The 15688-nt window shown below is 38.0% G+C and overlaps 1 protein-coding gene across 1 annotated transcript in view; it reads right to left on the bottom strand.

Moving 5' to 3' along the window:
* Window positions 1–1647: 1647 nt before the first annotated feature.
* Window positions 1648–15688, bottom strand: part of swt1 (SWT1, RNA endoribonuclease homolog) — a 36717-nt gene continuing 22676 nt past the window's right edge. The window contains exons 13-18 of the mRNA XM_015376643.1: window positions 15560–15688; window positions 13348–13478; window positions 11759–11910; window positions 8073–8219; window positions 1869–1935; window positions 1648–1725 (exon numbers count right to left, since the gene is read on the bottom strand). The exon at window positions 15560–15688 is cut by the window's right edge and continues 8 nt beyond it. Of these exons, the coding sequence (XP_015232129.1) occupies window positions 1648–1725; window positions 1869–1935; window positions 8073–8219; window positions 11759–11910; window positions 13348–13478; window positions 15560–15688 (704 nt within the window). The remainder of the gene's footprint in view (window positions 1726–1868; window positions 1936–8072; window positions 8220–11758; window positions 11911–13347; window positions 13479–15559) is intronic.

The raw sequence follows: 15688 nt of genomic DNA, 5'->3' as shown, positions 1-15688 counted from the left end.
GCTTCCCATACAGGAAGAAAGCTAAAAACGCACAAATGACAGATATATTTTAACAATTATTTAACTGAATTCACAAACTTTGTTTTAGCAGGGAACAAAACAAATCAGTTTTAAAGCCACAACATAACCAGTGCTAAGTCTTTTTTGCAGCTATTTTTCTTTGAATCGTTTTCTTAGTATGTTTGATTTGGTGATAAGTGGAGGCGTTGCAGAGACAAGGGTGGAACAAAACCGAGAAATTCCGGCTGTTTCTCGTTAACTCCATTTTGACGCTTTGTGTTTTGTGCTTCGCATGCGACTCCACTGCCTTAATTCCCATCGTTCTGAGCTTGAATTAATTCTTGCACAAAATCCACTGAGTCTCATGTATGTTCCCTGGTTTTAGCCATGGAGAAAACTCTTGGCTGGAGACAATTTTGGTTACATTTACACTTGCTCATATTTTCCAGGCAAAAAGTTAATGGTGCATCTCCCAAATGTCCCGGACGCAACAACGCTTTTATTGGCTCCGCTATCGGGACGGAACCAATAATGGCGAGCCATTTAAAAAAAAAAAATAAAAAAAAAATTTTATTGTCAATTTTAAAGTTTTATTTAGATTACAAAAATAAATCGTAATAAAATAATCCTATTTATGATGTTTTAAAAATTAAGACCTACAAAAGACTGATTTAAGACATTTTAATACCAATTAAGGCCTTAGTTTTATTTTAATGAATTCAATGCCTTTTAAGACTTTTTGCGGACCCACGGGAACCCCGTATACATTTTTTTAAGTGTCCAAATTCAGAGCATCATGATGCTCTTTCTCAAACTTTGTCTTATTATTCTTTACTATCAGAAAGTCTGCAAACTGTATTTACAAATCTTCAGCTGATCTAAAAAGCTACACAGGTGCCCCTCTCACCTCAAAGCTCATCTCAGTGCATGTCAGGCTCACAATTTGAAGAAAGTAATAAACATTAGACTTTGAAATACTTTGGCATTTAGCAGATAGTTTTCGGTAACACTATCTGACCTAAAAAAAAAAAAAAAAAAAGTTTAGAAGAAGTTGATTAAGAAAAGCAAGAAAAGAAAACTTGTTTCAACTGCATATCAGTCCAGAAGCTCTATTAAACTGATCTTAACAATAACATCAGATTTCTAAGTTTATGCTGCATCTGTTTTTTAAAATCTTCTTTTTAAAAAACAAACAAACTAAGAAGCAACACCTGACACCTGTGTTTCGTTTGAGAAACATGGTAGAATCCCGGTGACAATGACTCGTATAATGTTACTGCAAACACTGGTTGATTGTTATGGTAGCGAAAAGCTCCAATGCATCCCTTCAAAGAAAAGTGTTAATAATATATATGCCAGTCGTCTGAAATGTTGGCATGGACACCATCTTTGTGTAATCTGCTTGGGATGTCAACAAGGAGGAGCATTCTAAAGAAGGAGGAGGCACACCGCGGGCAAGCGGCAACAAAGACCGCAAGAGAACCGGTCGGATCGAGTACTCAGGCCAGAAGGCAAAACTGACACATCCAGGACAAAATTTAAAAAGCAAATAAATAAATGTGTCGAACTTGTCAGAGAGGATAGGATATACTTTTTTTTTATTCTTATTTTTTTAATAAAATGTCATTATATGTATGTGTTTGCAGCCTACCTGTAGTCTGGTTTGGAGAAACAGTCCAGAAGGTCTTTGGTTGTTAATCTGGCATCTTCACTGACAAGCTGAAACTGAACAGATGAAAACTAATCTAAATAAATGAAGGTGTTGATCCCGACATGGCACAAGACCACAGAGAACAACAAGGTTATGTGAGTTGATTAAAAGCATCGAGAAGCCGGTTTAGCAGCCATAACTGTGATGCAGCACAAACCTTATTGCAGTAGATTATATCCAGCAGCGTCTGGACTTCGTCTACGCCTGGATTGCAAGACAAGATCCTAAGAGACAGAATAGATCTCTGAGATGGCCTCACTTTTAGACATAACTTAAAAACAGTTTCTTAGGGGTCATTAAATCATTGAATCTTCCCAAAAATGGTGCTTAGAAAGGGATACAACTCTAAATATTATACTTAAAAGAAATGGTGACTTGCAGACAAATTCCAAATGATCTACAAAAATAGCCTGGAGAAGGAGAAATATGAGCGTGAGGGAGACATGCCCAAACATGTGAAAATTAGCCAGGCTGTCTCCTAGGCAATGCAACTCAAGCAGCCCCACACACAAAAACATTTACACAATTATATGCAAGATAGAAAAGATAAGCGCAAGGTAAACACTGTAATCAAAGATTTTCCTTGGAACTAAGCTGCTAAAATGGTTAATCATTGTTCTGTTAAAAAAAGCAGGGAGGATTTGATGGGAAGTAATAGCTATTCAGAACTGGGTGTGAAGCAAGTTTTCCTTATGCAACCTTTACAAAATGCTCGTTCACATTAAAAGCATGAAATACAGTACTTGGTAGGTTGAAAAATAGAAATAGAAATGGAAAACTAAGATCTATTTATTGCTCAGAGTGACTCAATTCCTTTTTTTCCCCATACAAGCTCAGAAAATGTGCAGAAAGCAAAAAAACAATTAGTGGTATCAGCGCTGTTGCTGTCCAGAATTCTTGGAAGCTGCCAGAATGTTCCACCCTTCCCTTGCAGTAAAGTCTGATTTCTAAGATGTGTGGAAGGAGGAGAATCTTGGTATGTCTTCCTCTTTACTGAACTGAATCTTAATCTGCCAGAGACCAGGCTCTATGAGCAAACATTTCACAGGCTGAAGGCAGGATGTAGAACTAAATCATGACAAAAGCTGCAATGTTCTGAAGGCATCAGAATCTTCATCACATTAAGCAGCTGCACAAGTACTATTAGCCTCAAAAGAAAAGCACAGCATTGCAGGATATTTGTAAAGGTGCATCACAAAAAAATATAATAATTTAATGACTTTTAATGATTTTTTAATGACCGTAGCAGCCATGCCTTGAGATTATGGATTTAAGTTGTTGGCAAATGAATTTATCTAAAATTGATTGATTGATTTACTAACAGATAGGCAGCAAATTTCTTAAAAATGTCAGTTTTCTCTTGCATCAATGGGAACTTTCCTTAAGACAAAGGGCAAGATATTTGTTTATACAACATGCTGAAATCACCAGAATCGTGTAATTGGATGATTAAGAGGACTGCAGCAACTGACAGCATACTGAGGAGGGTTTCTGACATTTGATTCAGACACGTTTGACCAGGGGTAAATCTAAAAGTTGCAGGAAATCCCCCTCAGGAACAGGAATTGCTTCAATATAACAGGAAACAGTCCAATATAATGTGCAGCACCTACAGCATAGGGGATTGGTCAGATTCATTGGTGTCGCCTGGCTTGGGCACTCAAGACTCTAGTCCTGTTTGACTTTTGTCAGGCCCTGGATCTTTTTTCACTCTGGAAATTAACTGAGCCACCCTACGATATCAAATGATGAGGTTTTGTAAATTCCCAGCTCTGGTGAAAGCAACACAGCAATGCTATGATGAATCAAAGAGGAGTTTGTTTGGAAGCGGGCACTCATTTATGTTTTATTGGCTATCAGCGCTGATCTATTTAGAGCTGTCACAGAAGAAAGTTGACATAAAAAGAAAGAAAGAAGATAATACTATTTCTGTGGTGGCTGGCAGTGAGCATAACGAGATGATTGGTGTGAGTTAACACTGATCATATCCTTCAATACCACAACAACAGGAGAGGATTTATAAGTCATGGCAGCCTATGTGTAATTCTGTAAATGTAACTTTTAGGTAACAAGACGACGTTGTTGGTTTAATGATTTGCTATCACTTCTGATTCATAAGCAATTGGACCTATGCCTCTGGGACCTTAGCACCTGGTATTTTCTGAACAGCCCCCTTTTTAAGCCTGTAACAGGTATTAGATGCATTAAGCCCCAAAATAGGTCCAGATTAAAGATTTTCTTTGAAAAACATTCAGATTTCTATCACAGGCACGGATGGACTGGGAAGCCATTACTCATATACAGTAGGTTAATTATCTTGTTTTATATATATATATATATATATATATATATATATATATATATTTTTTTTTTTTATCTCGAGAAGCCAAAAAAATAAAGACATTATTTCAAAAAAAAAAAAAAATAAAAAAATATTATGGGTGAAGCTGATTTGAACCATGAAACTTGTGTTTTTGTTAATCAAGAGTTTAACTAATCTTTTCTGTATATCTTTATTTAAAGAAAAACCTATGTAGCTGTTACATCAGCCTATATAAAGCCATATTTAATTTATTAGAATAAAGGTATTTTCACTTTCCTAATAAAGAGTAATTTAGCTGTTATATGTTGGTTATTTGGTCTATATTTTTAAGAAGCAAGCAAAAAAACATTATTTTTAGTACCAGCAAGAATCTAAAGTTGCTTTTACTCCTGCTCTTTGTTTGATCTAAGAATGACAATTTTTTCCAAAGAAATTTCACAAGCTGTTCATCTGATATTTAGGGTTAAATCAGTTGATGCTTCTATATGTTTATATATATATAGCAGACTGAACATATTGCAGGATTTGGCTTTGTGCCAGATGCTCAAGAAGGCTCCTCGTGTGTTGTTTCCCCAGATGTCTCCATAGTTCTGGTTTGCTTTATATTTTTCATGTTGGATTTTGGATTTTTGGATTCCTGCCTCTGTTACCTGTGTTTATTTCATTAAAGCTGCAAGAAATCTCCTCAGCCTCTGCCTCTGCTTTTGGGTCCTCAAACCACAACTGAACCCTGACAGTATCTCTATAAAAAATAGTATTATTTAATATATTTTCCTATCATTCCATTTTAATAATGTGAAATAATGTTTTTGCGGATTGCTGTAAATGTATAACATCATTGTAAAAATAAATCGGCAATGCTTTCTTTTAAGGTAGATCGATAACCATGTAATAAGATGGTATTTGAGATAGTAAGTTACACTATACTACTAGGTAACAAGAAGAACTTTATATGGTAATAACCCCAAAATTAAGGTATATAATTTCAGAGTATTTACCTGCATTTAATTATTACAATTGTATGTTACTACATAACAATGGAGACTTTTGGTGGGTAATCATCATAAGGTTATCATTAGTTTCTATTAGTGGCCACCACCTACCAACAGCTTACAAAGTAAATTGTAACTTGTGATCAGGTTAATAAAGCATTATATAACCGAACTCAAGTTACATATATAAATAAAACTTTTGGTAAGAAGATTGGTTCACTGTCTTGTAGGTTTTCTGTTATATGCCAAGTGATAAACAGCATTTTACCAGATAATAACACGTTCATTTATTGCTGACTTACCTGGTAATACCGGTTTGACTAAGAAGTCTGACTTTACCTTGTCATTTGAAGCACAACACTTACCAAAACTCTCCATAAAGTGTTTCTTGTTACCTAGCAATAGAGTGCAACTGGCTAAGTTATCACCATGTTTTTACATTGCTATTGTTTTACTGTAAACAAAAGCGTTACCGATAAATCACACTTCTGTGAGTTTTTCTGCCGCTGAAACATATTTACATAAGCAACTAAAAAGTTTATAAAGTAAAAGCCATTCCCCTACATTTTTTATGAGCCAGCAGAAAGAGAAGAATGAATATTTAACATTTTGGGATTCACAAAGCTTCTGGTTGACTGCTTCTTTCAAGCAGTCATGACTAGCAGCTAAAAGATGAGTCGTCTAGAATAATCTAGCATTCGTTTGTTTTATTATTTACACATGCTTCACATACTACTGAATGTAACACATGTCTATAGGGGACAAAAAGATGCTGTTGTTAATGGTGTTCTGCCATTTTCCACAGCCACACAGCGTAACGGAAAACAAAGTCGAACAGGTCAATGAGTGCAAACCTGTGCTGCACACAAAGTCTCTCTGTTGAAACAGGAACCACTGACCGCAGCTAAAACTCTTTTGAATTTGAAAAAAGGCTAGCATCATGACAAAACAGGTCCAAAATTGAAGTTACCGGTAGTCAGAAGTTTAAATGTAGATCATTTGATTGATTAATGGATCCATTGATTGAGTCTGAGGCCAAATTGCTGGACTGGAGGTTACTGTTGGGTAAAAAAGTATTCAGTAAGCCAGTGATTGTGTTAGTTCTCCTACTTAGAAAGATAATAGAGGGTCTTTAATGTTTATCATAGATAGACTTCAGCTGGGAAAGACAAAATAAGAAAAAAAACTCCATGTAATCGTATTGAATTTTTAAGATTTTTTTTATGGTGGAAAATAAGTAGTTTATCAATAACCAAAGTGCAACTGATTACTTGGTAGCAAAACCTATCGATGCAAAGAAACAGGTCAAACGTTTCCTGCAAGTCTTTAACAGGTTGTCACTCAGTAGCTGGAATTTTGGCCCATTCCTCCATCACATCTCCTCTAGAGCCGGGATGTTTTAGGGCCAGTTGTGTTTATTGTAGATTCACTCTTCAAAGCCTGATGTTGGGGTACAATTTTCTTCCTAATCTTTTTGGTCTTGGCTGTGGTTGAGTTTGGAGTTTGAAGCAGTGGACGGGTGTCTTTAATACAGATAACTATTTCAAACAGGTGCCACTAAGACAGGTAAAGTGGAGGACAGAAGAGCTTCCTTAATAAGAAGTTACGAGTCAGTAAGGGCCAAACATCTTGCTTCTTTGTGGGTGACAAAATACTCATTTTCTTCCATATTTAACAAATAAATTTTTTAACGCCACAAGGAAATGGCTTTTCAAACCGTTGCATTTTCGAATTCTCTCGAGTGGTGCATGACTTTATACGAGTGAATAAACTGAATGTGATTGGTCGTTTAACAAGAGGGCGGGGTTGTTGTGATGGAAGGTTCGCAAGCAAGTTTGATTGTGGCCGGTGTATCGTAAGCAGCTTGCTAACCAGTTAGCAACTTAGTGCTAGTAGGTTCCCAATGGGAAATAGCACTTACAAACGACACTGTCAAGGAACGCTATGGACAGAAGACAACATGCAAGAGGAAGACAGTTCTGTGTCGGAGGTTATGCATGAGTGTCCTTCGTCATACATTTTTAATTTAGAGGAGGAAAGCGGGGACGAAGATGTTGTGGAAGAGGACGCCAGGGCGGCAGAAGCTTCGTTTGGTGTAGAAGGCTTCCAGCCGTACATGTTTGAGCCCTTGCCTCGCAACGCTGCCAGTTCTGTTAGATCTACGTCTGCTGAAGACACAGACGTCCATCCCCGTGAACACTGGGATGGAACTCAATGGGAAAGGAAATTTTTCTTATTTCTCATTTCATCCGTTGCATATATTAGCTGCCACATATGAATCAAGATGCTATGACTGAAACTATTTGATTGACAGATGACCGTTGATATATGATTGGCCGAATTTAGGTGTACAGGCTGACGTATAACTAACTGGCCTGTATAAGATAACGAAAAAACCCCAGATTTTAAGACAGGATTTTCTTTTTTTTTTGTAGGCTGATGTATCTCTGCACACATACACTCTAATCAGTACTTTTCATATGGTTTATATTAGCCTCACATTTTCGTTAACGGTGATTAATGTCCAAGGAGATGCAAAGAAAAGGTCAATCAGTGTGCAATTTCTTTCTCAGCAGCATTGGGAGAAAATCAGCAAGACCAAAGTGCATTGGCTGCTGCGTCATGGGAACAGAGATAAGGAAAAGTGAGAAGGTCAACAGGATTACAGCTTCTTGACCGACACGAAATGCCGCATCAGTCTTAAAGGTCCCACACACATAAGCAGAACACAGGAATGTGAAATGTGGCTTACAAAAGGAACGTTTAAAGGAGATCTTTAGACAGACTGGGAGACAGAAGAGTCTGAACTAGTTAAAGGACTCAAGCTTGGTCAGAAACTGCCTGAATGGACTTAGACATGGGGATGATGGGAAAGGGACATACAAAGGATTTCACAAGAAGAAATTCCTGCTTTCAGTGGAATTACTGGAAAATCAATACAAAAAGTTAGAGAGTTTAACAAGACACATATGCTAACATGGAGTTGTGGGAGCTGACCAAAGGTTACCTTCAGACAGATAGCGGAGATATGAGTCGGTTAACATACCTGGTGAACGCTTGCAGCAGCTGTGACACCATCGAGGACAGTCTGTGCAAACAGGCCACAGCGTCCTGCGGAGGCGGAGGACGTCCCATTGGCGAAGTACCCTGCATGGTGCTAGGGTCAAAGCTGAGCGCTTTGAACACTTCCAGACTGAAACGTGACAGAAACAAATGACCTTTTAGGTCAGTGGAATGGAAAAAAAACAAAGAGCATATCAAAATAATCAGGGATGTGTTTTGCAGCTTAAGATCATATTGACCTCATTCCAGATCCTCTGAATCATAGCTTTAGGTATTTAATGCTAAGACACAAAAACTGTAAAATAACATTACTTTTAAAATCATAAGATGCAAACGTTAAATTTAATATGAATTTTCCCTAATGGACACAAACTAAACTCTATGTCATAGTTGTCTGCAGGATCTGGTCAGGTTAGTAGCAGAGGGAGTTGTTAATCAGTTTCAGTTGCTTTGGTGTTAATGAAATTAACAACAGGTGCACTAGAGGGGCAACAACCAGACAACCATTAAAACAGGAATGGTTTTACAGGTTGAGGCCACTGATATTTTTTCCCCTCCTCATCTTTTCTAAATCTTTTTCACCAGTTTTGCATTTGGCTAGGGTCACTGTCACTACTGTTAGCATGAGGCGCTACCTGGACCCTACAGAGGTTGCACAGGCAGTCAAACTCCTCCAGGATGGCACATCAATATGTGCCATTGCCAGGTTTGCTGTGTCTCCCAGCACAATCTCAAGAGTATGGAGGAGATTCCAGGAGACAGACAGTTACTCCAGGAGAGCTGGACAGGGCCGTAGAAGGTCTACAACCCAACAGCAGGACTGGTATCTGCTCCTTTGTGCAAGGAGGAGCAGGAGGAGCACTGCCAGAGCCCTACAAAATGACCTCCAGCAGGCCACTGGTGTAAGTGTCTCTGACCAAACAATCAGAAACAGACTTCACGAGGGTGGCCTGAAGGCCCGACGTCCTCTAGTGGGTCCTGTGCTCACTGCCCGGCACCGTAAAGCTCGATTGTCATTTGCCACAGAACTACGGAATTGGCAAGTCCGCCACTGGCGCCCTATGCTTTTCACAGATGAGAGCAGGTTCACCCTGAGCACATGTGACAGACGTGAAAGGGTCTGGAGAAGCCGTGGAGAACGTTATGCTGCCTGTAACATCGTTCAGCATGACCGGTTTGGTGGGGGGTCAGTGATGGTCTGGGGAGGCATATCCATATCCAGACCTATACAGGTTAGACAACGGCACCCTGACTGCCAATAGCGATCACGATGAAATCCTTGCACCCATTGTCAGACCCTATGCTGGTGCAGTGGGTCTTGGGCTCCTCCTGATGCACGACAATTCCCGGCCTCATGTGGCGAGAGTATGCAGGCAGTTCCTGGAGGATGAATGAAGATGTTCGCCTGAACTAAATCCAATAGAACACCTCTGGGACATTATGTTTCGATCCATCAGATGCCGCCATGTTGCACCTCAGACTGTCTAGGAGCTCAGTGATGTCCTGGTCCAGATCTGGGAGGAGATACCCCAGGACGCTATCCGTCGTCTCATTAGGAGCATGCCCCGACGTTGTCAGGCATGCATACATGAACGTGGGGGCCATACAAATTACTGAATACATTTTTGAGTTGCTGCAATGAAATTTCAGCAAAATGGACTAGCCTGCCACATCATTTTTTCACTGTAATTTTTGGGGTGTCTTTGAATAAAGCCTTCTGTAGGTTGATAAATTTCATTTTCATCAAATGATGTGGCATCCTTTTGTTCCTAACACATCACCCAGTCCATATCAGTATAAATAAACAGCATGCCTTGCAGGGGGAAGGCACAGTTTCCAAGTCTGGGCCAAGAGTTTGTACCTTCTCTCTATGCATGCATGAGTTCTCTTTAGGTATTTCACTTCCTTCCAGTGCACAAAACTTTAATGTTAGGTAATGTGGCTTCTGGCCTTCAGGCACAAGTAAGTGTGTGCATGGCTGTGCGTTCCTCTGCGGTTCCCTATGATGGACTGGATGAAGAAGTGGAGACAATGGATATTGGTTTGAAAGCTTTTCCAAAGTTCTGGCATTTAATGGAGTTTCTTGAGAGAAACGGTGTAGTATGTTTTAACTGGTTTCTGGTATGATCACTGCTTTTAACAGTAGCATGAAATCTTTCAAGTCGTAGCGAAGCAGCTGTTCCAACCATTGCATTTCCAAATTCTCCCAAGTGGTCTACGACTTTGCACGAGTGAATAAAGTTAATGTGATTGGTCATGTATCAAGAAGGCTGGATCTTTGTGGCGGAAGGTTCGCAAGTAAGTTTGATTGCAGCCGGTTTCTCAGAAGCATCTTGCAAACAAGTTAGCACTTGATGCTAGCAGGTTCCCAATGGGAAATTAAATTGGAACCAAGTAGTACTAAATTGGCGACTTAGAAATGACACTGTCAGGGAACGCTATGGACAGCGGGAACATGCAAGAGGAGAATAGTTTTGTGACGGAGGTTGTGGATGAGTCTCCTCGGGAATACTTTTTATTTTTTTGAGAGGAGGAAAGCGCGGATTAAGTTGTTGTGGAAAACGACGCCAGGGCGGCAGAAGCTTGGTTTGGTGTAGAAGGCTTCCAGCCGTACATGTTTGAGCCCTTACCTCAAATGCTGCCAGTTCTGTTAGTTCTATGCCTCCCGAAGACAGACGTCCATCCCCATGAACACTGGGACGGAACTCAGTGGTAAACTAAATTATTCTTATTTCTTATTTCAACTGTTGCGTATATTAGCTGCCACATATGAATCAAGATGCTATGACCAAAAAAATGTCATTGACGGCTGACCGTTGGGATATGATTGGCCAAATTTAGGTGTACAGGCTGACGTATAACTAACTGGCCTGCATAAGAAATCGAAAAACAACAATGATTTTAAGACAGAACCTTTTTTTAGATAGAAATTTCAGTGGTCTCCACTGTCATTAAATGCATGCTTAAATTTAGGAGATTTCTCCAGTCAAAAACAGATGCAAAACTGATAGCTGATCACCATTTTGGACAGGGACACTACCGTCTAAGGATCTTCCAGTTCATGTTAGGTTGGATCCGCTGTGCCACGGATTTCTCAGAGCAATCCACAGTAATCCTTTTTAATCAGAGGGCAGTCTGGGTTAAATGGTCGACACTTTGAGCTGTCTGTGTCCCATCAGGAAAAAGATCCAAAATGCACAAAACCTTATATACAGATAAGCACAGTGTAACTAAGCGATTTAAACCAGTACTCCCATTTTTGATAAGGCGAACAGTCAAAATCATGGTGGTGCCTTTCACATAGCAACAGAAACTATGGGAATATTCTTTAATTTATTAAAGGACATTTTATTTTATGTTTTTGGGGGTTTTTTTGTTTGTTTTTTTTTAATAATCAGCCAAATTAAGGACAGGAAATGTTCTTTAGACTGTGAATGTTGCAGTTATTAGTTTTTGTTTTCACACACTTATTAAAATGAATTGATAAAAGACAGGAACAAAATATATAACCATGCATCTAAGTTTGCAGGTATAATTTTTGAATCTGTGAAGAAGGGAGACATTTTTCATTCCAGCCTTTAGGAAAAAGGATGCATCACAAAAACCTTAAAACAAAGATCAAACATAAACTGCTATGTGATCGTGCATTTATCTGACGATTTTGCTCACCTTGTTTGGTACATCTGAGACCAGATGTTCTCAAACACAGCCCACACTTCCTGTGGAGAAACGTGAACCGATGCAGGCTGCTTATCTGCATCATCCTCATCCTTCATGACAACATCAGAGGCTGACAACTCTTGCTCCGGTGACCCTTTGCTCTACATTAACAGGAGGTTTTAAAGTGAGGTTAAAGATGATCAGTGAGGAATTAGAAATTTGTGTTCTACATATGAGTTTCCATTTAGTTTGGAGCTTGAAACACCTTTTAAAAATAATTAGAGATGCACAATATACCAACATTAATATTGGAATTGGCCAATATTAGTTCTTCTTAAGCATATTGGTATTTGGTTTGATAAGTAAAACTGGGCTGTTGGGATTATCAGAATTAGTATTTTTGCCCTTCGAAAAAGATAATTATATATTATACACCTTAAATAAGATAATGCAGATGTTTTTTTTGTTGTTGGTTTAAACATAATTAATCTTATTTCATTGGCAAAATGACTAACCTGCTCAAAACAAACAGGTAAGAAGCATGACTTATTTTTTTTCCCCAAACACCAACACCATCCTGCTGCTTTCATTCTGCACATCTCTGATGTTTCTGCTATTTTTAAATATCCACTACTGTTAAAATGTCCATAGCTGTACGGTATATTGGCTATTTATTCTCCAGGTGCATTTTTTTTATAGTTAAAAATAACTTTAAAGTACAGTAATTTATTTGTTTAACCCTTCACTTTTGTTTTACTTTTATACACTTTTCTAAGGTCCACATTTGTGTGACCACTGTTGCTACAATCTTTTTGCTGCTGTTACAGCAGAATGTCACCTTTGTGGGACAATAAAAGGATTTTCAATTCTATTCTATTCTTATATTTTACAATTTAACTTAGAGTTGTATTCAAAGATATGTTAATAATAATAATAATTATCCTAATTGATCAACATTTTATATAATGAAAAGTAGATGTATAGCTCCTTTGACTAGTAAATAGTTTCTTTGATTGAGCAGAAACTAAGTAAGTAACTCAATACTTTTTTGGAGAAGTAACTGTTAACCAGTAACTTTCATTTTGCATACACTCTGTGTATACAAAATGACAATAAACGTTGTCTAAATCTAAGTCTAGCTACAATTAGTTACTTTTTTATGTCACATTTCCAACAATGATTACCGTGATTTATTCCCATGAAGTTTCTGTTTTTGTTTGAGGAGGGGGAGGGAAGGGGACCGGCCATGTGGTGCTTGGTCACGTTAAAGTGATTGTGATTCAGTTCAGGACTGTGGGGGGTTTCACTGAAGCAGAGGAGGAATGCCAGCACTGTGGTCGGTCTTTCATGGCGTCCAGGGGGAAGGGAAATATATGATACCAATAAATGGTGTTCATAATTGCATTATTAATATCGGATGTTGATATTTCCCCTGATTTTTATATCAATGTCTCTAAAAATGATGTATTTTACAATTCTACTGTATAAACTTTCACACATCATTTAAACACATTTATACAAGAGCAGACTTTTTTAACTGATCTAATATGGAAGTGTGTCAATCAGTGGAATTCATTTTTTTTTTCCTTTAAGCTTACCTGTATTTGTAGCTTATTTGAAATATTTTCAATCAGAGTGATAGCGTTAGGAACTAGCTTGGAACTTTTCCCAAACGCTTCCACAAGCTCCTTAGTTTCTTGCAGAAAGGCTAAAGGGGAGACAGTTTCACCTGGAAGGACACAGAAAAGGACAGCTGATCATACAATGACTTCTACAAATTACAGACTGGACTGTTTTACTATATAGTAAGATTTCATAATCTGTTTGGTTTGTTTTTATTGATAAAAAAAAAACAAAATAAAAAAAAACACATAATGGATCCGCTAGAGATTTTTACTCACAGTTGCGTTTAAAACTTTCGACATGTTTGTGGCTTTAGCAGGTTCTTACAACTTGACAGTCAGAAATTATATATATCGTCGCTGTCGGACGGAAACCTCGTATGTCCAAAACCATAAAGTTTACAGGAAATTGTAAAAACAGCGACAGCGGAAGAGTCCAATGGAGTAACGAGATTAAGTCCCAACCTTTTTTCAACACTTTTAATTGGTTAATATTTTCCAAAACATACGTTCACACATGGGGACTGACCAATCGTATCAATTTATGAAGAAAAAAAATAGTCCAAAATGGGAGTTACAAGGTTTTTTCCCGACAGCGACGATATGCAAAATAAAAAATAAATAAAAATATAGAAGAAAAAATAAGATTATTAATAACGTTACAGATAAAAATGATTAGAGATTAGAGATTTAATTTGGGGGATTTTAAAGAGGTTCCATTGAAACTCCAGTAAGTAAAAAACAAATATTTAAAGTAAATTTAACATTTCCCACATGTCTAACACATCAACACTTTTAAATGAGCCGTTGAGCATAAGCCCTTGTCTCTATGCCACTTCAATATGATTTTCCTTTTTTTTAATCATGTACAGCACTTTTAATTGTGTTGTCTATAAAATTTTGTTATAGAAAAAATTTGCCTTGTTATAATCATTTCTGATTCAAGTCACAAAAACATTCACCACCCCTCTTTGCACTACCTCTGATCTACACGACTCATACTAAGGCGTGTTTCAATATATTCATGAAGATTTATTTAAGTATTATTGACCATTTTCTAACATTACAAACATAAAAATGAAACAGTAGAAAAAAGTAACAATAATTGCTATAAATAAAACCTGAAAATTCTATCTTACATATTGCTTAAGTGATTTTCCTATATAGATAACAGTAGAACAACTGTCTTCAGAAGTCACTGTTAGTTAATAGAATCCAGCTTTTTAGTCTCAACAAAAATATTGTTGTTTCTATTAGAAAACAGTTTGGTTAAGTTATAAAAGAACATTTTGATTTTTCATTTCAGTCATCTGTGAGGAGCCTTTCCTAAACTTAGTGTGCTGCCTGCAGTACTTTTCCACCACCAGATTTGTTCCCACTCTCACTCACAGTTTATCCCTCCTTCCTCCTCCTCCTCATCCTCCTCCTTGCTCTACTCTCATATTCCTGGCCCAGTGCCAGGCTGTGCGGCGCTAAGAGACCATGTGTGCTACTCGGCCACAACTTTGAGCAAGGTCAAAATGATATAGCTGTTCCCTTCTATTGAGATTTTTGGTTAAGATGTAGCAGTTACCCTCCACCAGGACACGGGTTGAAACGAGATCTGAACAACAGATTGACTCATTAAAAACACTGTAGGCGTGCAGCGTTATAAATGCATTCACAGTGACATCCGAGGCAGAATTGCTGCAGTGGGCTACTCAGCATCTTTCTGACACACATTGGAAGCTCTTACTTTAGCAGATGACCTAATTCTGGATGCAGAGCAGACAGCAGCATCCCCCTCCCTGCTGTAACTGGGGGATCACTTTGTATTTTTAGCAAAGGGTAAAGAAATATATTTTCATAGATTTTTTAAATTTCTATGATAATAAAAAAACAAATTTGTTTGAATAATTTCCCCTCAGCTTACGTGCCTGAAAACATAATGAAGCAAAGTCTCTCATTTAGCAGATTACAGTAAGACTGGTCTGTTTATTCCTCTTTGCTCATCTCCGGGGAAAAAGGCATCAAATGATGATATCAGACCCTCCATTTTCCCCAAAAAAGTTTCCCCCGCCAAATTATGGCCGCAGGAGATTAACAAACTAAAAGAAATCAACAGGATGTACAAGGCAGAGATAAGGCTTAAAATAGAAATATAACACCAAAATGATTACACAACAGCTGCTCGTTTTTCCTTCCATACCTGAGCCAAAGAAGTTGATGAGGTTTGCAACGGTTTTAGACAACTTCCGTGGGACAATATGTCCAAAGACAGCAATCCAGTGCTTTTTAATACACTGCAGGAGATCTTGAAGACTCCAGGGAGGTTTTC

This window comes from Cyprinodon variegatus, unplaced genomic scaffold (genome assembly GCF_000732505.1).
Source record: "Cyprinodon variegatus isolate N-32 unplaced genomic scaffold, C_variegatus-1.0 Scaffold138, whole genome shotgun sequence".
NCBI lineage: Eukaryota > Metazoa > Chordata > Actinopteri > Cyprinodontiformes > Cyprinodontidae > Cyprinodon > Cyprinodon variegatus.
This window is presented reverse-complemented; position numbering and strand designations above follow the sequence as displayed.